At 33.8% G+C, this 23,128-nt stretch overlaps 2 protein-coding genes across 3 annotated transcripts in view; one reads left to right on the top strand and one right to left on the bottom strand.

Annotated features, from left to right (window-relative positions):
• LOC138325414 (probable methyltransferase-like protein 24) overlaps positions 1 to 10,570 on the top strand; it is a 29,266-nt gene extending 18,696 nt beyond the window's left edge. The window contains exons 4-7 of one of the 2 annotated variants that reach the window (XR_011208778.1): positions 5,127 to 5,201; positions 5,923 to 6,070; positions 6,677 to 8,097; positions 8,223 to 10,570. Coding sequence is in view for 1 of the 2 variants with exons in the window: in XM_069271074.1 (XP_069127175.1) it covers positions 5,127 to 5,201; positions 5,923 to 6,070; positions 6,677 to 6,979 (526 nt within the window). In the remaining variant the exon portion in view is untranslated. Of the gene's footprint in view, positions 1 to 5,126; positions 5,202 to 5,922; positions 6,071 to 6,676; positions 8,136 to 8,222 lie in introns of those variants that run through there. The other variant, XM_069271074.1, reaches the window with a different exon arrangement.
• A 4,383-nt stretch (positions 10,571 to 14,953) lies between these two features.
• Positions 14,954 to 23,108, bottom strand: LOC138325411 (eukaryotic translation elongation factor 1 epsilon-1-like). The gene is made up of 6 exons (XM_069271069.1): positions 22,961 to 23,108; positions 17,574 to 17,673; positions 17,013 to 17,116; positions 16,222 to 16,317; positions 15,831 to 15,890; positions 14,954 to 15,108 (listed from the first exon to the last, which is right to left on the bottom strand). The coding sequence occupies exons 1-6, from the start codon at positions 23,045 to 23,047 to the stop codon at positions 15,022 to 15,024; spliced, it is 534 nt and encodes a 177-aa protein (XP_069127170.1). The 5' UTR covers positions 23,048 to 23,108; the 3' UTR covers positions 14,954 to 15,021.
• Between the last annotated feature and the right edge of the window lie 20 nt (positions 23,109 to 23,128).

Below are 23,128 nucleotides of genomic sequence, written 5' to 3'. Positions count from 1 at the left end.
CAACAGGATTTTACCCTCCCCCTTCCTTTCTGTCAACTTTGTTGTGATCAACAGGATTTTACCCTCCCCCTTCCTTTTGTATCAACTATGTCTTGATGAACAGGATTTTGCCCTCCCCCTTCCTTTCTGTCAACTTTGTTGTGATCAACAGGATTTTACCCTCCCACTTCCTTTTGTATCAACTATGTCGTGATCAACAGGATTTTACCCTCCCTCTTCCTTTCTGTCAACTATGTTGTGATCAACAGGATTTTACCCTCCCCCTTCCTTTTGTATCAACTATGTCGTTATCAACAGAATTTTTACCCTCCCCCTTCCTTTCTATCAACTATGTCCTGATCAACAGGATTTTACCCTCCCCCTTCCTTTCTATCAACTATGTCCTGATCAACAGGATTTTACCCTCCCCCTTCCTTTCTATCAACTATGTCCTGATCAACAGGATTTTACCCTCCCCCTTCCTTTCTATCAACTATGTCCTGATCAACAGGATTTACCCTCCTTCTTGTCGACTACTATATAAAGTCAACAAATTTGAGTGTTGTTTATTTTAAATAAATCCCCTATTACGCTCAAAATGTCAATATTGATAAATATTAGTACATTTGTATTTTCATTTCAAGATAAAAGATAAAAAAGAATACAATATTATCATAAACAATATGGTGTTATGTTTGACGCCTTTTGCTCCTGTATTATATGTACTTCAGAAATAATTGATGCAGGTTTAAAGATAATAAATAAAAGAATTTCTAAATAAATCCAAATGATTGCAGTAATCTTTGGCTTGATTAGATTAATCACATAACTTCACATATCATGCTATTTGACATTTTCTTGAAAACCTTTGAGGGCGAGACTTAAATTACTACTTGCAGAACAGAACTTATTAGCCATAATTATTGGCTCAACTTCTTTGAATTTAACGATTTATATTCTAAGAGTTCTTGTTACAATTTCAATAATCTTTTGTGACACAGCTTGTAATTTATAGTTATATATGCAAGCTAAAAGATTGGTTTTTGTCTGCAATATATATATAAACCCACAAAATCAATAGTACCAGTGCAGTAGGGGAGTATTTCTACCTGTTAATTTTCACTGAAAGATCAGTAAATGGAAATAACATGGCTGTAAGCAGATCATGTTTCACTGCGAATGTAAATCACATGGACGACTAGGTTCTGAGATATGATTAGTTTACTCTGTCACCTGCACATTATGTAACGTATATGGGAAAGACAACCGGAACTCTTTTTTGACGATATGTAAAGGGCGCAATCATTGTATGACGTTAAATGTTCTAACATTACATCTTAGGAATTCCCAATTTGATAGTGTCGCCTACAAAGATTTTTTACAAAAAACTAACATACAGGAAAAGTTGTGGGTTGAATTCAATACAGATCATGAAGATAATCATCTCTTTTCAAAAATATTTCTGTTTCATTTTTAGCTCACCTGGCCCGAAGGGCCGGTGAGCTTATGTCATGGTCATGACCAAATTTGGCCACAAACATCCTTGGGGGAAGGGGAACAGAATGGCAAGAGGGGTGTGGCCCAATAGGGGAATTTGATGTAAATATTCAAATTCCTTCAGAAAAGAAACAATGAACCTGTATTCAGAACATTACTTGGCATTACAAACCAGGTGAGCGATACAGGCCCTCTGGGCCTCTTGTTATATTTTGGTCTCTGATATCAATAAAAATTAGTACATGTATATAGGGGTATTAAGGAATGCTGATCAATATGATAAAAATTTTAAAAGATTGTCGCTGGGCCAACTTCCTGTTTTCAATTTTTTGTCAGCAATTCATTGAAAATTGGTAAATGGGGGTTTTAACTTAAAAATTTAAGGGATGCCATACAGTCATGATAACTGCCAAATCAATTCTTCTGAAAATAGCCTTGTATTACGGTATTTTTGCGCGTATAGTGCGCACTTTTTTTCATAAATTATCAAGTGAAAAGTTGGGGTGTGCACTATACGCAGATACAAGGCATGGCCAGGTCCTTGGTCATGATCACCGAATTATGTAGTTATGTACATTTTAGGGGAACCTGAATTCCTATATAAAAGTTAAAGTACATCAAAATTCTCCCAAAATAATCATATACACTGTGCAACTGCATTCTTGATTTGTTGCAATTGAGGATGCATTTGGGGAATTATGATACTATGTAATGGTGTCCATTACAATGAGTACTTGTTATCATTATTTTTATTCTTATTTCTTCCACTTTCTTCCGCCTTGCGGGTTTCCGCAGCTTTTCTCAGAAACTACTGGGCCGATTATCTTGAAACTTCACATACATCCTCATTAGGGTGTGGGATTTTGCATAAAGGTGTTTTTTTCCCAATCGGAGGCCCAAAATGGCTGCCAGAGCCCATTTCCGGTTTTTAGAATTTGGAGTTGGATTTCGATGAAAATTAGTATATATAGTGGTTATTTTGGACACCGAATAACATGGCAGCATTTTCAAAAAGCTCAGTTGACATGGTAACGAAATAAAGGCTTCTGATAAGTCAGACATTTAGATATTGTCAGAATCAGCTTAAAATTGGTACACAAGGATTGTGAGGTATGCTTATCGACATGGCAACAAGTTTGAAAAGCTGTGTTGTCATGGTTACCTATTGGAGGCCTCTGATTGGTTGAAATTTACATTTTGTCTGATTAAGCTGAAAATTAGTACACAGGGGATAAAGGGTATGCAGAATAACTTAACAGCGTTTTCGAAAAGTTCAATTGCCATGGTAATGAAATAAAGGCCTCTGATTGGTCGAAATTTAGATGTTGTCAGAATAAGCTGAAAATTTGTACATGGGGGTTTTGAGGTATGCATCAACATGGAATCAGTTTTGAAAAGCTGCGCTGACATGGTAACTCATGGAGGCATTTGATTGCAAAGTTGCTGCTTGTCATTTGATGCAAGTTTTCATTGCCATAAAATCTTATTTGTTCATATATCACACAACCTGATCTTTGTGATCATTTCCTACTACACATTTCGTTTGGGGGACATCTGTAATGGTCCTCCATTACAATCATTACTGTTTATATTCTTATGAAAGAAACTGATTTTGTTCTAGTATCACAGGCGTATCATATTGTTCCAAATATGGTTACAGTTCAAGTAATGTCCTACAAAATGGCAGTATATCTTTCATGAGAGAATTCTGTTATCTGATGTCATGAGTAACTTAATCTATTGTCAGTCGAAATAGTATTGTTCATTATCAAAGGCAACGATACATGGGATTTTAAGGCTTTCTGGGCTCGTGTTTATTACTTTTGTTTCATTGGTTGCTAATTCGCGATGCGTGTCAATTTATTGTCTCACCTTCAAAAATAGTTTAAGATGGCACAACTAAAAACGTATTAGATGTCCAGCATCGCTGTCATCAACATTCCATAAAAATCTGTTTGTCTACTATTTAATATGTGAATATCTGTTGGTTAGTGTACCTGAGCCTCGTATTGGCTTGCTGATTTGGAACACTATTACATATGGCAATGGAGTTTTTTGTTTCATTTGAGTTGAGTCATTTCAGGGAGAAACAGGCTGGTCTGAGCCCTTGTACATTTATCTTTGAGTCAAAAAAAATTTTCCAATTTGTTTCTGTAGTTGATATTAAAGTAGCCACCAGCTACTACAAGCCTTAAAATCGTGTTGACTGTTAAATGAAAGAAAAAAAGCCTGACAATTTAAAAATTAAAAAAAAAAACCCACTTCATTACAGGATATGTGGCGGACAATAATTGTCATGCTTCATGTTTCTGAAGTGTGACCGATTTCCTTAGCCCTTCAGCTGTGATTCATTTAATAGTTGTCGGTAATTAATGATGTTTTTGTTGATGATGATTATTATGTACAACTCTTCAAAAATAATCATTGATGGTGATTTATGAATTTTGAAGTTGTCATACATGTATATTTTATTCCACTTTCTTTGTTTTTCATTGTAATGAATTTCTATAAATGGGGTTTAATAAAAAAAACCATCATGTATTCAGATGAAGTCTAATTCAAATTCTTTTTCACTTTTGGCTTTACAGCCAATCTGTTTTGTACAGATACATGTACATGTGATAAACAAATGGGTCGCAATAATTTTAAGTAAAGACGGTGACTTGACAGAAATACTTAAAGATGCTCCACCGCTGACAAATGATATTTTTTTCACTATCAAAAACACGAGCAGACGATTTAGTATTTTTCTTCAGTTACAAAAGTTACTTACTTTACACCATTACCACCATTGAAAAGTTTGAGCTTCTAATTTTACTTCAAGTTAAAGTTACAAAAAATAATTAATTGCATCCCGAAAAAAATCCGTGGCACTATATCCTATATGGAATTAAGTATTGATTGCGCATGCGCTAAGGACAAAATAAATGATTTTATATTATTTTTTGTGTTAATTAGACATATATATACACGATTAAACACCAATTATTGTTCAAGTGATTAATATCATTTATGCTCTGTCGGCGGTGGAGCATCTTTGAAATATATAACGTAGTTATATCACATAATCCACCTGATATCCAGTGATTTCGCCTGTGTAATATTTTTGCATTTGTCACTAGTGTAATATGACCTGGAGTGATTTTCATTGGCTATAAATTCATTGTGACGTCAGACAGAAGATCCTATATATATTGAAACCATACTTCAATGCTCCCTAAAGGACAAAAAATGAATATAACAAAGGTCTTCAGATTACTGTGATAAGCATTACATACAATATTTTATCAAGGGCTTGTTTCATAGAACACAAATTACCATGTATGTACCTGCTACAATCAGATTTGACTAGCTCCACACATATTTAGAAGAAAAAAAAATTATTTCAACAAATTTATTTACACAAGGTACACTATTCGACCTAAAAAGCACCCAGGGGGTAAAGAAATGAAAAATAAGGGGTGCTTATATATATTGGTCAAACACAGTAATTGGATAAGTTTAAACATCCTGCCAGTATGGTTTAAGGATCTGCTGTGATGAGGTTTCAGTCTATTTGTTGCCTATTATAAATATACAAAATAAGCTATGTTTGAAATTTTATGAAATGTTGACACTATCAAACTCTGATCTATATCTTTTTCTTTTAGAATCAACTTCGACTTCAGCTTTGATGATGCCATTGTGAAACAATACGGTTGTGAGGTGCACGCATACGATCCAAGGTGAGTGACATTCTGGTGGTGTAATATGGTCGAAAGAAAATGAAAATTAACTCATTCAACCCTGAAGACACATTTAGACTCTTCTTATTCAAAGCACGGAACAGTTCATTATGAAATTGCATAGCCAATAAAGCTATAGCTTACTAATTAAAGTGAATAGTCGGGCAATTTTTCTCGAAAGTTTATCAGGTTCTGCTTATGCTCAGTAAAGGAAAGTTGAAATCATTGAAAGCGCGGCTGTGTGGAAATGTAACCACGGACATAGTCAGCCGGGAGGACGTTTTAGGATAGATTAATTTCTCTTCGTACGCAGACATTTTAGATACCACGCAGACAATTTTTGATGAGAGATTTTATTTTTCTATTTCATAAGAAATTATACTGGATACATTCACACATTTTTTCTGACTTTAGCTATCCTTGCCCGACTGTTCACTTTAAGCTATAGCTTACTGAATTTTGAAAGTTTATCAGGATGCTCAGTATATATATATATACATATGTATATATATGTATTAAAAAAACCATTGATTTGACAATAAAAAAAAAAAAAAATGAGAGGAAAAACTGATCTTCAGTGTTTAAAGAAATTTTACCTTTGATTAAACAAAACCTATTTTCTTGTTGAAGGTAGGGAATGGGTAGGTGATGTGTATGCTTCAAAATTTTGATCAGTCTTTAAGAAATGCCTACATATGTACATTTATGTGTTATATTGCAGCATGAATATGATGGATCACGTACATGGAAATAAAGTGTTTTTCCATAACATTGGCCTGACCAGCGATAATAAAACCATGAATGTCAAAGGTATTCGGTGGAAAATGGGAACATTTGGTAATCATAGAACGACCAATGGTCACGTTAAGGTGAGTAATTGGCTGGTTGTTAAGTTTATAACACAGTAAAAACAGAAGTGACCAAATTGATACTTTGCAGCAAAACTACGTCCATATTTCATTTGAGATTAATGTATGAAGGGTTTTTATGGCTAATATCAGTGAGAGCGTGTAGATTCAATGTTTTGCAGAAGGATGGCACAGAAATACGGGGGTTTCAAGATCCAAAAACGACGTGTTTCAAGTACAAATTTCCGTCGATTAGTCCCGTCATCCAGTAATTATGATGTCATTATTTGACATGCATTTCGTGACACAATAATCATTGGGAGGTGGTACTAATCAACGGTATGTTGTACTTTACCCATGTCGTTTTATGATCTCAAAACCCTCTTATTACAAACTGTCATTGGCTGTACAAAGAATTATAAATTGTCTTTGGTATTTTAATGTTACATTTGTCATTTGTTTTTTATTTCCCATATTTAGATGACTAAATTTAATGTTGACGAAGGAGGTATAAATTTAAGCTAAAAAAATGTTGCTACTCTTTCAGAAATTTGAGGAGAAAATGTTGTGAATTATTAGAGATTAAAATTAATTTAAATAATCCAATTGATCTCATTTATTTTTCAGAGGCCAATTGATATCTTAAAAGTTGATATTGAGGATTGGGAATGGGTTGCATTACCTGAAATGTTGCAATCTGGGATGCTTCGAGATGTCCAGCAATTTGTAATCGAACTCCATCTCACTAGGGTCAAAGCCGAACCCAGCACTATACAGTACCTGAAGTGCTTGAAAATACTCAAAGACATTTATGATGAAGGATTTAGAATATTCTGGACTCACCGTAATCTTTGGTGTAAATTTTACTCGTCTTTTGGACGGGATGAAAGATGTGGTTGCCATGAAGTTTCTTTTGTGCGGGTGAATTAATTTTATGTTTATCACTACATGTGACATTAAGGGTGTGATGTGTAGGTTATTGATTAAATGAACATCACATCATACCTGTTATTCTCACTGAATTTTCATCTGTTGTGAATGTATATGAATTCATTTTTAATGCCAGAAATAATACGAAGAGAAATTTTATATTATAAAGCAGATTTTGTTTCGTAAACTTTTTGGAAGATAAATTTGTGAAACTTTTAAAAAATTTTAAACTTTTATTAGGGGCGAAGAAAGCCATCTTCTGTGAACTATATACATTTGTATATACTGTTATAAATTTAATTTGATAGTTAATTGGAAATTTCTGACCTTAAAAATAACTAACTATCGTACATGGTATTGAATTTTGTCTTATAAAATGTCTACGAAACATTTGAAAACATTAATGTAGATTTTGTCGGGAGAGAAAGCTTGTGACCAGTCATTTTGGTGTGATGAGAATAAGTTTGTGTAAAGGTTAATGCTATTTTTTACGGTATAGAATATTGGAGTCATATTACTATTGTGACTGATATTTTTATATGTATAATTCATGAAAGTTTTTATCACTATTTGACCTATGATGCTTTTAAGTGTCATGAATTTCATAATCAAAACTGTAGATGTTGTAAATACATATATTTGATTTTCTATAGAATTTTTCAAATACATGTATGTATTATTATCAAGAACAATTTTTCTTGCGATTTTGGTTTAAGATAGAATACTCAAACTCATAAGCTAAACACAAAACAGATGTCTACCAACACTGCATTAATACTAAGTAGAGATTTTACTGTATTGTCCTAATATCATTGAAATATATATATATATCTTTCTACATGAAATACATGATAGTCAGTATTAAGTTGAATGTGTCATGAAGACCACCTAGCTATTAAGAGACCAACTTTATGACGAGACCACTTTTAATCTTATCATTTACAGCCAACCCTGCATGTGGATAAAAGCTACCAAAAAGACAAAAATAACTTTGTTTTAAATTGTTTACATATGCTGTTAATGATGTAGACCGTACATATAAATGCGCTTATTGCCAAATATGTGCTTATTGTCAGATATGGGCGTATTGTTGGACATTGGCTTATTGCCAGACAGGGGCTTATTGTTGGACATGGGCTTGTTGTTTGACATGGGCTTATTGCCAGACAGGGCTTATTGTTGGACATGGGCTTGTTGTCAGATATGGGCGTATTGTTTGACATGGGCTTATGGCCAGGCAGAGGCTTATTGTTGGACATGGGCTTGTTGTCAGATATGGGCGTATTGTTTGACATGGGCTTATTGCCAGACAGGGGCTTATTGTTGGACATGGGCGTATTGTTTGACATGGGCTTATTGCCAGACAGGGGCTTATTGTTGGACATGGGCTTGTTGTCAGATATGGGCGTATTGTTTGACATGGGCTTATTGCCAGGCAGGGGCTTATTGTTGGACATGGGCTTATTGTCAGATATGGGCGTATTGTTTGACATGGGCTTATTGCCAGGCAGAGGCTTATTGTCAGATATCAATGGTTATACCTTTGTATTATATTTACCAAATTTAAAGATGGGATATTCTGACATTTGTTGTTTTTATCACATAGAGATGTTCTTCAAGTATAGTTTTTATCTTATTTTCCTTACATCATAATGAGATTCAGACTTGTCTTCCCAAAATTAAAATACAAGTTGAGGAAAATTGGTTTAGATAAAACAAATGGATAAACTTAAGTTTATAAATATATGTTATATGGATAGTATTTTTTGTTATAAAGATGGATATTTTACAGTTCATTTGATCAGATTTCTTTTTAACTGTGATTTTAAGCCAATCTTAAGTTATTGTTGTTGTCAGCTCATTTAGATGACATTGTTATAATATGGTTAGCGATGTAGATTTTCGTCAACAAATTACGGTATTATTCAATTACATGTACATTTCATTTGGCCAATGATACAAAATTTATCTGTATATAGTTGAAGAATTCAGAGTGAAAGTAATTGTTAATGGTTGATTTCCGATGACAGATAAGTATAGGCTGTACTGTTATTTAAACACGGAAAGAAACATTCTGACAGAGGTCAGATTCTGCTGATTGTTGGAATTAGCCAACCAGCAGCCTCTTATCTGAGACTGGCATAAGTACACTCTTGAGTTTGTTTTAATTGGGAGTTGTATGTAATGGTGCACATGTGTGATACATATATAAGGTATATACATGTATATAGATCTAGTGATTATGATATTAAATTCTCTGCTGAAGAGAAATTTTGAGAAAATTCGTATATAAATTCCTCTTTCTCCCTCTGTGTTACATTTTGTGTTTTCTTACTAAAGTAATCCCAATAGATATGAAAATAATCTCATGTTTCTTATTGTGCAGAATCAGCTTATGTTTTATGTCACATATAACGATATAGTAGGTCATAATGGGCTTCCTGTCACCCCATATCCTGCTAAATAGTGATATATTTAGTTCATTCTTCATATTATATTCATCATAATAGATTGCTTTGTCGTTATTTCAGGGATAAACATTTCTAGTCAATTTGCCACAAATATCCAACTAGTCCGCTAAACCTGTCTGATGCTTTAGGCAAATTAAAAATAAAAAAAAAAAAAAAAAAAGGCTGAATATATTGGCAGGTTTAGCAGACTAATATCTAACATGCCTTTAGATGTGCATAATGGAGCTTATGGTATTTGTGTTTATGAAGTATATATCTCTTAATGATGTATAGAAAATTTCAAAGCACCATTCAGGGATATATAAATAGAGAATACATGTTCAGAATCTTACAATACAAGGTTTATTTTGGTGCGAGAATCAGGAAAGCAGAGATGACGAGACTGTGCAGAGTCATTTCGGCTTTCTGTGTCAAGCATGTGTTTGAAATCTTTAAATACTAGCAAAAGATTTCATTTTTGTTGGGTTTCATTCAATTCATTCATTTCAGCAGAGATTTAAAAAAAAAAAGGTTATCTAAGTCTCTGAATTCATGGATGTATATGATCCAATCCAAAATGATTAAGTACATTGTACATATATATGTATAAGGATGTTCAGAATCCTTGATTTCATTTCCTGTAGGTTTCTGTTTTTGGAGAAATCCATGAAAATTTAAAATCCTATTGAAATTTAATATCCGTTAAGCTAGAAATAAGAATTGAGTAAAGATGTCCATTCTGTGATGTAAAACATTAAGTGTTGGAATATTTAGCATGAATCTCAATTTAGTGTGAATTTGTTTAGGGTGTATTATGTAGATGGCATAATATTGTATAAAATGGGTAAACATTGTGACATATGTCTTAATGTAAAAGAGATGAGATTATGTTGAATTTTTATATGTTAAGTACTTGTTTATTTGTATTTTGTCATATTTTGTGTGTCATATGTTACAGAATAACCCAAATATGTAAATACCACATTTTTGTCAAATATGCCTCGCCTCTCCTTGATCCTGTTCCATAGTTTGTTTGCATATAAATACATGGTAATGCCAATTAACTCACCTGACAATATTAATTGCAGATTTGATAAATAAAATACAATTCCAGCCTTAAAGGGCTACTACCTTTCTGAAACGGCTTTTAAGTTTTAAAATGGGAATGAAAAACGAGATCGATAATTTTGTAGAGTCACAAAAGTTATTAACTTACCGATAATACTACACGTATCATCAATACTACTACTACGTATCATCACTTTCTGAACAATTTTATTAAGATAAATAAAATATGTTAATTTTCATAACGCGGGTCGTTTTATGTTTCCCGCTGTCGTCCTAAATACCGCGCGGTAGTTGACTATCTCTGCGCCAGACAGCAAAACGGCGAAATGACTCTCCACTGTTATCATATATTACGCAGGAAATCTTGTATATGTTTGGTGTTGTAACCTCATCTTAGGCCATCGGTATATATTTTCTGATGTTATTAATGTTTTTTAAGAAACCTTTATGTTTTGCTCCGGAAAGGTAGTGGGCCTTTAATGGAAAAACAATGTTTAGAATAATTTTATTCTCTTGACAAATTCATTACACTCATTTTGAAAAATAGCACCTACATGTACTTGTTTCAATTCTGTAACATGGAGGTGTCAAGTTGTATCATATCAAAAAGTTCATGTTATGAATGTATTACGACTGATATTTTAATGACAAAAGATGGTATTATTTTTCATATCAAATGGAAACAAACAGAAACAAGGAAAGTTTTACATGATTTTGATATATTATAACTTTTATTTTTTATGTTACCAAAGAGATTAGTTTTTAAAGCTTTATTCAGGAAGTAGAAAGTGAGAAAGGAAGAGAGTACAATTTCCCGGCACTGATACTTCCCAAGGCCTCCTGTCAAAGGGAAACAACTCTTGAAATATGCCTTTTAAAATTCCTATGCAGCAGTATAAAGTTTGGTGTGTATGTTATATCTTAAAAACTCCATTGTGAAGTATTAAAAAAGTATCATTGTTTTTAAACAAATGTTTTGTATCTCTCTAAATAGAACAATGACGAAAATTCTGAAAATCCTGAGATATGTTTTTGTTTAAATTTATATCATGGATAATATATTATTGTAAATTTATTTTAGATTTATAATAGAATAACTGAATGGATAATCTTTTTTAACTGCTGATTACAAGAAGTTCAAAATCAGTTTAGTATGTCATGATTTTGGTACAGGTATACCAGGGAAACATTTTGGTAACTTAGAAAAAGTGTGCACCTCACAAGGTATTAATGCAACCCCACTGATTTTCTTAGCTACGTATAAGTGTATGTATGCTTGAGCATTTGACTCAATTGGTATCTTGGTGTTTTAGTAAAATATCCTTTTACACATTGATATCTGGGAAGGTTTAGTAAAATGTCCTTTTACACCTTAAATTGTAGCATTCTAGTCATTATACTTTATATATCAATTGCCCAAGTGTTTTGAGAAAAAAAATGACCTTTGACCTTCACCGTCAAAATATCTATGATCTTTACCCTTATATGAATGTTCATAATATATATATGGTAGGTCTGACATTAGTTAGTAATACTTTTCTATTTTAAATGTTTTAAACAAATAGATTAAAGTTGCTAAGGTTACCTTTATAATGCAATACATTGCTGTAATTAGAAGTATAAAAGTACATGTATAAATATCATAGTTCTTAATTTCTTCCAGATTATTGTGATTTCTAGATGCTTTTTCCTTTTCAACAAAATTTTCTTCCATAATATGCCAAAATCTGTAAACAATATACTATTTGCTTAAAAGTACTTGCATGATTTTGAATATTTTTCATACATGTCATATCATGTATTGTGTTGCCATGTTTTACAAGTTAGTACACAAACATGTTGTTGTCAATTTTGTTCAGTTTCAATTTTAGAAGCATACTGCTTTGAGTGAAGTCTATTCTAGAATTTAAGAACTATTCGCCAAAACTTGCTTGGAAGGCCATACTTACATTGTTTTGGTGTCTAGTAGCATTACGTATATGCTTTGTAGCTACATTTGTATCTATCACACACATTGTTTTCAAACTTAATTTATTAATTAATGCCAGTACCTGTATATCTTATTAGTACCCTTAAATTCCACCGGAAAATCTCCACCTCCCGAAAAGAACTTTTTTGTCAAGCATTGTTGTATTTTGACACCAGCATAATGACAATCAACAGACAACTTATATCGCATTATATTTGTTTATAATTTCATTTAGCATGTTGGTAATATTGGAGGTGTTTTTATGTTTGTATTTATATGTTTTATTACATTAAAACCTGAGCAAAATCATTGGCAACGGACAGTTGTGTATTTTAATACACAATCAAGCTCTTATGGTTTAAATTTGATTCGAATAAAAAAAATGAAATGAGGTAGATCTCATTATCTGATTAAAAAACAAAATGAAAGATGCCAAAATACTTTTAAAACTTTAATCTATACATGTTTGCCAATTTTGAAAGTTAAATGTAAATGCCAAATTGCACAACCCATTGTTCCGAACTTAACCTGCATCAGTATCTAGCTTAAGCATACTGTCTCAAAAAACAGCATTTATATCCATGAGCAAGATATTAAGTGCTGAAAGATATTTTAGCTATAGTTGTAGTACAGCAATACTCATTTTGTAGATGTTGTAGATGCTAAATGTAATATAATTTTAGTCATTTTTGAGAAGTTATGGATTTTCTTTAAGTTACTTTAAGTATTTGTTTAGTTATACATGTACTTACATTGTATTATACAAGTTCAACAATAAAATGAACATTTGGAATAAGTTTACACTTTGTTGTTTATTTGAAGAAAGAATATAGAATGCAATGTCCAATTCTTTTTTCACCAAATCTGTTTTTTAACACAGCTGGACCAACATTTTGACAATGGACTGTAAATTTACCATGTATTTAAATCTTAGGCTATCTGATCAAGCTTCTGTTTTTCTTTGAACACACTACAAAACATTTTTATATTAGACACTTATGGCTCCGATTTCTTGAAACAAAAGTGCAGACTCTCTTTTTGTCTTTATGTAACTTATATGAAAACTTTAGTCAGTTTAGGACTTCAGTTTGTTTCGAGAAATCGGGCCCTGATCCGTCCTCGATACTCCAGGGGTTACTATTACTGTCTTTATATCAACCCCTGGACTATTTCATAATAAAACTAGAGGCATCAGAACAGAACAGGTAATTAGGGCCCCGCATCGAGATGCGGGTGCCCTATAGTAATCAGGTTGTTCGTCCGTCTGTCCGTCCGTCCGTCTGTCCGTTTTTTTTCTTTTGCACATTAATGATGGAAGGGAGTGGAGTATTTTCCCCATATTTTACATGATGATTCCCCATCCATCCTAGATCTGCTTGGTAATTTTTCAGGCTGAAATTAAATTAAAAAATCGGCCATCTTGGATTTTAACATTTAAAAAAAATCACAATGTTGTTGCTCTTAACTGATAAACATTTTGTTATAACATTATGATGCAAAGTTGTTCAGAATTAAACAAGGAGTTGACTGTCCAAAGGTAAGGTCATGGGCCAAGGTTACTAAGTCAAAGGTCAAGGTCAAATTTATTTGAGTTAATTGTATGCTCTTAATGTAATGTTAGCTTGGAATCAGGATTCAAGTTAAATACTTGGAAGACTTTTTCCAAAGAATTATAATAATGTACCATCATCGGTTTCCCAATTAATGTTGACATTAATTATTTATTAGCAACATATAGCTAACAGGGAAGAATTCGTTGTCAAAATACTACTTTTCCACTTAAGCACGTCAGACACATAGCGGGGCCCTTTCTGACGTGTCAGTGTTCTAGTTTTGTTCTTTGATGTACATCAAAAGAATTGTATAACAGTACATTATGGTTATTTGTACGTGTAGCTTTGAAGTAGGGATTTGCTTTCTCTATAGTCTTCAACGTATGTCTTTGCAGGCTTGTGATTGGTCAGATTTTTTCTTCTGAATTGCCTTCGGTTTTACTATGAGATAGTCAAGGAGTGGTAGTAACCCTTGGAGTATCGAGGATGGTTATGATCATAATAAAAAAGACTTCCTGTCAGGTTTCCATAAAGATGAAAGCTGGAGTTCCAATTAAAACAAAATACCAAATTAATTCTATTGTTGGCAACCGGTAACTTGCCTACAATATACCAGGTAAGCCTCGAATTTGTGATACAGAAAAGGAGTACCACAATGTTAAAATATACTGGTGATAAGGGTAATAACTGTATCCAAAGTCAGGTACGCTTGTATGTAGCAATCAAAGTTGAAGAAAATCGTGAGTGGTTTTCCAATGAAACGGAAGACGCTGTCAAAAATTGCTGGGAATATTGTGAATAGATTTAGTATTAAAGGTAATGAAAATCATTTTACATCTAACTTTTAAGCTATCTGAAGATGAAACATATACATCCAACATATATGAATTTCCCATCTTAACAAGAAATATAGAATAAAAATAACTCCGACAACTTTGATGAGAAGACGAACATGTATTTAAATGACAAAGAGATATAAATAAACAAAACTTTTCAATAATGTCAGTGAACTCTGACCCCTCTGTACAGCTGGTTCCTTTGGAAGTGTACAAGCTCCAAACTTTGTCTGATTGCTGTCTGATGTTGAATCTGTAACAATAATAATTTGACATTTCAATGATTTCACAAAAAGTATATGTTATCTCCCCTTATGTAAATTCTCTAGCCCAAAAACCTTATTAAAATATAGATCCTTACTCTAACTTCAGGGCTCATATTCTGGTGACCATCCAAATTAATCAATCAAATTTGATGCTTAATTTCAGGTGACAAACTAGTTTACAGTGCTGTCACAATTATTTTTGTGTATGTAGCCATTTTGCCCATAGTGTGGAACATAGCTACATGCATGCTGTGACAAAATGTCATTTTTAAATGGTGCAGCCAGATGGTGAACTGAAGTACAGGAAGCTGCAATGACTTAGCTCAAGACGGTTCGTCTTTCATATATAAACCAGAGAAGAAATTCCAAAATGCAAGTGAAAACCCTTATATTGCTAATGGAATATGTTTCTTGAAATATCTGATTTCTGACAACTGCTTGAAGTTATCTCCCTTGAAATGTAATATTTTATTGTTTTAATAAGATAGCTTGTACCCATTAACTCATTCACCCCTGAAATTTTATAATGGACTGGTCTAGTCTTTGATTTAGGCGAGTCTAACTATGTCTTCAGGGGTGAATGAGTTTAGCAAGAATTTAATTCCTTTTAAAGAATATTGTATAATTTTTAATCTGTAATCCATTATGGAGGAAGGTAAATCTACAATTTTTTAGGCAACAAAAATTCTAGTTGTAAAAGTTGACTTACATTATCAAACCAGCGAGATAGGTTCATAAAGGATTCCTTCTCATAAAAAGACAGACTTCCCTGAAAAATTAAAAATAAATTAAATCAGAAAAGAGTATAGTATAAGGGTGTAACCATTGATTTATCAGAGTACTAAAAATGAGTAAATGTTAGAAAAAAATCATACTGGTTATGATTAAGGCAATATGTTGCGTTCAAATATATTAGTTATAGTGAACAGTGAAAATATTGTATGACACTTTATACCACTATATGCCCAGCAATGAGCTGCCCGATTGAAAAAAAAGACCAACTGCATGTATTGTTTGTCCATCCTCTATCTTTTAAAAAATTTCCTGTCTGTCCTATTATGTAGCTCTGACATTAGAGGATTAATATAAATTATCTTTACCATGACTCTGACAAGACCATTATAAAGTAGGATGTCAGCCAAGGTGAGAGAATTCCCCATTACGTATACTTTGTCTGTCAAGTACTGGTTCAGCTCCTGTAAAAGACAATGTAAACACTTAAGGTAACAATTTACAGATGATATTGATATCCTTCATCATACTGTAATAAAAGCTTATATTTACATTTTGCCACAGCGACTCCCATTACTCTAATGATAATCGTGATCTGCATTATGAGCCAATCAATGCAGCCTAGACTTGGTGTAGTAATACATTTTATTGTATCTACATAAATGGATGTGAGTCTTGTTTACTGACACCATGTTTGTCCGCGTGGGGAAATTGACATTGTAGTTGAATGAACCAGTTTGGTTATGAAACTTACAATTTTTTTTTTAAATGTCTCAATAATTAAAATTAAACTGAAAAGCTATCAAAAAACATTGGAATTTTGTTATCTTTTCATTTTTGATAGTGACTATTTTTTTATCCTATTGAACTTCGCTGTTGAGGTTAAATGGCTGAAGCGGGAAATTCAAATGTTAACTTGTGTTTAAACACTATTATACCTAAAATTGATTAATTTCATGTGAGATAATCATTCATACAATCTAATAATAGTTATCTGCTCTTGAATGTAAGTCTCCCATTATTATATATTTTCTGTTACATCAATATGTCATGAATTTTCGAGAAAATTAAAACAAATTTCCTCGCACAAATTGATAAATATTGTGTACCAAATGCTTCTGTCTCCCAAGGGCAGATAACTGAGGATAATGTAACATACCCGTAGATTGTTTGTGACATCTTTATCCAGTGTTGACCGGTCAATACGTGTCACTCGGTACTCCAGCCACTGGTCAATAGCTGCCTTCTCCTCTGGTGTGGCTCCTAAATAACAAAAGGTATGAAGTTAATTTAACAAAAGCCTTCTATGTGTACAATCATTAAAAAAAATTATTCACAATGAGAAAAATAAAAACACATTTTTCACATCTGAGTCATAACACAATCAACAAAAGTCTTATTTTTGATACATGTATACCATTTTATATTGGAAACATCGATAAAACAAAAACCATATACATACAATACTATATGTACAATCATACAAGTTGACATGCATGTACATTGTGTTGTATTATGAAATACTGTTTTTTTTTGAAGAATTATTGAATTTTCAACTGGAACTTATGATATAAGGGAAATAACTCTAGCTGAAATGTGTTAATTACCATTCAAAAACGGCAGATGCGCCTTGAAATTTTTTCATTCCGGATAACAAAATACAATGAAATTGTCTCCTAACTGTAATCTCTCATACCATACACACATACACTTTAGTTACCTAAAAGGTTTGCTGCATTTTTACTGGATCTTGTTATATATTTCGCTACAGTTATCAGACCCTTTGGATTGGTGTTGTTTTGAACTTTCAAAACTGGTACCTGTAAAAATAGATAAAATAACTCCACTTTGAAGCATACATAAATTAACTTACATGGGTACGTATATAATTTTCATAAGCTGTCATGCTACTTTAATAATGACAGATCAGTATGGGATATGTAAAGTTACTAATATCAGCTGTCATGCTACTTTAATTATGACAGATCAGTATGGGATATGTAAAGTTACTAATGTACACGTATAAAACCCAAGTCTAAGTGCATTCTTAGCACCCATGGCCAATAGCTATACATACCAGAACATGACATGAATAAACAAAATGTAGATTTAAAAGGTGGGTTACTAAGTAACTCTATTGTACATGTATCAAAATATTCTCAGTATTTGATGTAAGCCATTATATTGTGAACACTGATGACAAAAGTATCATATTTTTATCAATTATAATTTTGATTAAAAACCACAAACAAATATAGCCTCAAGTGAAACTGTTGACATTTTTTTTATCTCATTGGTGTAAATAACTTAAATACAACACAGCTTATATTTACTGCCTCTCTATTGCTTAAGCTCAGTTAATGTATTTGTCTGTAACAGCCAGGGTTATTTACGAATGTTTATATATGGAAGAAAGATGAAGTACATGTACATGTACCCATAGAAAAATTTCCGACCAGCTGTCAGTACCTGGCAATTGGCCCAAATGGGATTCCAACTTGCTGCCTCAAGGAATACTAAAACTGTTAGAGGTAATGGTATAGCACAACAAGATATTTTCGAAGCATAACGTTGTGTCTAACAGCAAAATAATTAATGTCCGCGATAAAAAACGGCTGACCAGTTGACTCTCATGTTATTGGAGTACCTCAATAATATCTTGTGGTAATATATTAGGATACAAAACACTTGGCCAGTACAACCCTCAGCCGCTCAAAAGTTAACAAACAAATCAAAGTTAGAGGTTTGGAGAATAAATGGATTCCATTGAGGATTTCGGCTCAAAACCTTTATATAGATGATTAAAAACATAATATTTGTCATCTTATACAATCTAATTAAAATTAGACTTGTAATTCTGCTCCACTACGATACTCTACGTTACGCTCCAATACAAGATCTAACGATGTCCCATTCGAGATCACCTCAGCATGACCTCTGGCCTAGAATTGGAACATCTCGGGATGTACTATTATCCGTTTACACTTTTGAATGAATCAACCACTCCGAAGATTCCATAGGCGACACGCTGATTGGCTAACCATAGGGGTCATGCTTAGATGACCCCGAACGGGGCATCGTTAGATCTTGTATTGGAGCATAACATAGAGTATCGTAGTGGAGCGGAATTACAAGTCTAATTTTAATTAGATTGTCATCTTATAGAAACTATAACATGGTGGTGCAATATCGGACATCAATTAATGATTTGGGACAATTCAGTCTAAGAGAACATTAAAATTTGTACATATATCAGAAAAAAAATCCAGTTCTAATGGAAATTAGATCAGTCGGTTTTACTGTGATATAGTGAAATGCGTGTGAAATGTTCAAACACGCTCACTGTCCACCATGGTCAAACATCTTGTATGTCGAACCCTATCCCTTGCTCATAGAGTAATGCTACTTTTGTTTAGAACTGCTCAAATTGCTCTGACAGTAGTGTGTTAAACGTATTAGGTGAATTGTCTTGCCTAAAAAATCATTTTATCACCTCCACAGTGGTTATGTAGTTCATTCGTTTAATGTGCATGACTTTGGCTCAGATATGGGTACAGCGTACATATTGTACGTTTACCTGCTTAATCCTATTGATCAAGGATTTGTAATTACAACGGTATCAATTATAATACTTAACAATTTGTGTTATACATACGTTTCATAAGAAATATAGAACAATATGTTTAGGTCGTATTTTGCTTCTTGGCTATGTAAAAGAATTAGTCGGAGTGAATTGTCCCTTTAAGTTTACAGTATATAGCAATATGATATCATCAGAAAATTTGAACAAAGTTTGATAGAACAAATAGTATTTTACTGTTTAAGGGTCCAAGGTTTGAACCCTGGTCAGACCGTGTATTTTTTCCACTTCACTTTCTGAATATTGTACAATGTATCTGTATTGGTATGCAAGTCCACCCTAGAAACCGAATTGAGTCACATATGGTGTGACAGGTTGGTGGCCCTTATATGTCTGCTTGGTTTTATATTAGTTCCAGAGAGCAGCTCAAATCTAGTGTGGTCTAAAAGACTGGACATGTACTGCACAAGTATGCAAGTTCTTCTTCAAGGGAATTAAAACTAATCCAAAAGAATTTTGGGGGAGGGCGAGTTAAGTTTAGGAACTGTTCTGTTTATGTCCTAAAAGCACTGTGAGTTCCTGGTTGTTAATTTGTTGACAAGGTCATTAACAGGTTGGGAACACTCCTGTATATGCAGGATAGTCTTGCATTTGAATAACAGTCCTGTATTTGAAATTTGTATCAAAAAAGAGCAATTGAATTCTATTATCTAAGTGACAATTTAGGTGCTCTCCATAGATCTAGAATACAGTGTATAACCATCACGGAAATTTCATGCAAATGTCATGGTTGATTGAATTTTGCCTGTGTTCTATTTTTAGCCCATAGTAAGCAATAGATGTGATTTTGTATGTGACTTTTACAAACATTAAATAATGAAATTTGTTTCCATTTTGTGTAATAATGTGGAAAGTTGTATTAGTAATGTTACCATTTAAAATGGAATAGGAGAGGAGAAAATGTAGAGGCCAGACAGGGATTCGAACCCGGGACCCTCCGAACACTAGCTGAGTGCTCTACCGACTGAGCTACCTGGTCACCGATGTCCAATCCCGTTACAAAAAATTATGATGCCCTTTTATGATAAACATGTTAAAAACAACTTCATCCGTTTTCATTTCACATAATCCTGCATTTGCATAACAAAATGGTCCCTCATACACAGGACTGTTACTCAAATGCAGGACTATCCTGCATATACAGGAGTGTCTCCAACCTGATTAAGGGGGTATACTGGAATAGGGTTGTCCGTCTCACGGTCTGTCTGTAGACACAACTTTGTCCAATAAACTCCTAAATCCTCTGTATCTGTAACGCCGCTATATCCCAAATCTGGTAATCTTGCGGCGGGTGAGAGAGACCACAGGAGGTGGTTAGTATCGCGTTTCGAGTGCTGATCTGAATGCCTCGATACTGCTATAATGAACTACACTATTTTCCAGGTGGTTCCAATCTAGTATAGTTCAAGTGAAGAATGAGTTCTTGTACTGGTCAGTCTTTGGTGATTGAACTCTGAAGCCTCTGTCGTTGTTACATATAGATCTATGAACGATGTTGGTGGAATTAAAGTCACATAGGTTCTAAGCAGTAATTTGTCTTCCCTGTTTTTTTTGTATAGGGTAATCTGATGTAGTTATAGCTGGCACTAACCCCTTTACGACCCTGTATAGATATATGAGTCTGTTGTGTCGACGTCTGACCTCTGACCTGTTGTAGGTCCAGATTGTTCAGCATTGTTGTTACACAGCCTGTGTTATTGGATCTATAGTCTCCTGTGATGAATCTTGCTGCACGGTGCTGTATACGCTCTAGGGTATTGATGTCATTTTGGTAATATGGGTCCCATACTATTGCTCCATACTGTAGCTAATATTGGTCTTACTAATCCAACATATGCGCTACGCCTACTAGATTGTGGACAGCTGCGTAGGTTCCTTCTTAAGAAGCAAAGGGTGGAGTTTGCTCTTTTGGATATGTTGGTTATATGTTGGTGCCATTTCATGTCCTCGGAGATGGTAATACCTAAATATGGATTTGATCGCACCTGTTGGAGGATGGTATTGTACAAGTTGTAGAAGTCGGTGGTCTTTTGTCTAATGCTTAGGATGTAGCATTTCTTAGCGTTAAACTTCATACCCCATGTGTTAGCCCAGGTTTCCAGGTGTTTAAGGTCTTGTTGTAGGATCACATGGTTGTTGTTCGATCTTACTTCCTATAAAGGAGGCAGTCGTCTGTAAACAGGCTGGTTTGTGACTGGATACAAGCAGGGAAGTCATTGATATGACATAGAAACAATATTGGTCCTAGTCCACAGACACTGATTTGGATTGGACTCCTTCAAGGACTACTTGCATAGATCTTGCAGTTAGAAAGTGGGATAGCCATGAGTGGATTGGCCCATCTATTCCATAAGATGTCAGTTTGTGTAGCAGTTTCTTGTGTGGAACGGTGTCGAACGCTTTGGAAAAATTAAGGATGGCACAGTCTGTTTGCGTATTATTATCGTGCGAGTGCAGTAGGTCTTCCATGGTGATAATGAGTTGTGATTCACATGAATATCCGCTCCTAAAGCCGTGATTGAGGTTGGTAAGTATGTTATTGTTCTCTAGGTGGTATATGAGATGGCGGCAGATGATGTGTTCAAGAATTTTGCATGAGACGCAGGTAACGGATATGGGTCTGTAATTTTCAGCCAGGTGTTTATCTCCCTTCTTAGAACAAATATACGTACCCGGCCTACTATAACTTTCGGCCGGGTACGAATTGGTCCCTATGTGTCCTAGTGGAGCAGTGCCTCCGGAAATCACTCGGGCACAATTTTCTATACTTTTTTTATAGGTTTCCAATTATTTTGTGCGTATACAAGCATTTATATATTATTTTTGTCGAAAACAAACATAACTACCATTCTTAATATCTACCGTACCGCGTAAACGTCAAATTTATACTTTGTAGACTTGCTGTATAAATTCACTGCGGAAAGGTATTCATATGTGTATATGAAAAACAAAATGTCTCGCTGAGAATTTGATATTTTATATGGTTCAGTTTTATGGCCTAGTAGGTAACCGATATAAAAGAAGTACGATAAAATGCATGCAAACTTTTAAATAATGGTTTGCATAACCATTACTTTGCTCCATTAGCAGTAATAGGCACCAATTGTAGCTCTAAAGACGACAACATTTTCTGTCTAAAAGTCTTTTGAGCTACAATATTGCAGCTACTCCCTTCTTGAAGACGCTAGAGGGATTAGTCGTCGCGACATTTCTACTTTTTTTAAAATCTTTATTTTTATTTATTTATTTTTTTAGGGGGGATATACTTATGGATGGTGATTATCCCTCTTACATACTGTATGTAAGTGTTGGTATGAACTATAGTCATCTCACCTATCACCAGATCACATTGTTCAGCTGTTCAGTGGCCGGTCTGCTATATAACCGATTTTGTGAAAATAGAACAATACATTATATATTATTTTTTGTAACGGAATCATAACAGTGATAAAACATCCAATGTTTACCTTCTCCTTTCCGTCAAATGAAATTTTTCCACAAGAAACGCCTAAATATGTTGCCAATCGTGAAAGTTCGTCACATGTGTCGACCATCTTGGATTTTCATTCGGAAGTCAAGATCTTTTCTCTAATATCAGATCCATAATCCGCGAGATACTCGAAAATTAGAGGGTT

Source organism: Argopecten irradians, chromosome 6, assembly GCF_041381155.1.
Source record: "Argopecten irradians isolate NY chromosome 6, Ai_NY, whole genome shotgun sequence".
Taxonomy (NCBI): Eukaryota; Metazoa; Mollusca; class Bivalvia; order Pectinida; family Pectinidae; genus Argopecten; species Argopecten irradians.
The sequence above is the reverse complement of the archived record's forward strand: the minus strand, read 5'-3'. Positions and strand labels throughout refer to the sequence as shown.

Coding starts and splice junctions, on each gene's coding strand:
- LOC138325411 (XM_069271069.1), bottom strand. CDS start 23,047: ATGGTCGACACATGTGACGAACTTTCACGATTGGCAACATATTTAGGC. Junction 16,318..17,012: donor ATGTCACAAACAATCTACGG/GTATGTTACATT, acceptor TGTCTTTTACAG/GAGCTGAACCAGTACTTGAC. Junction 15,109..15,830: donor TATCTCGCTGGTTTGATAAT/GTAAGTCAACTT, acceptor TTATTGTTACAG/ATTCAACATCAGACAGCAAT.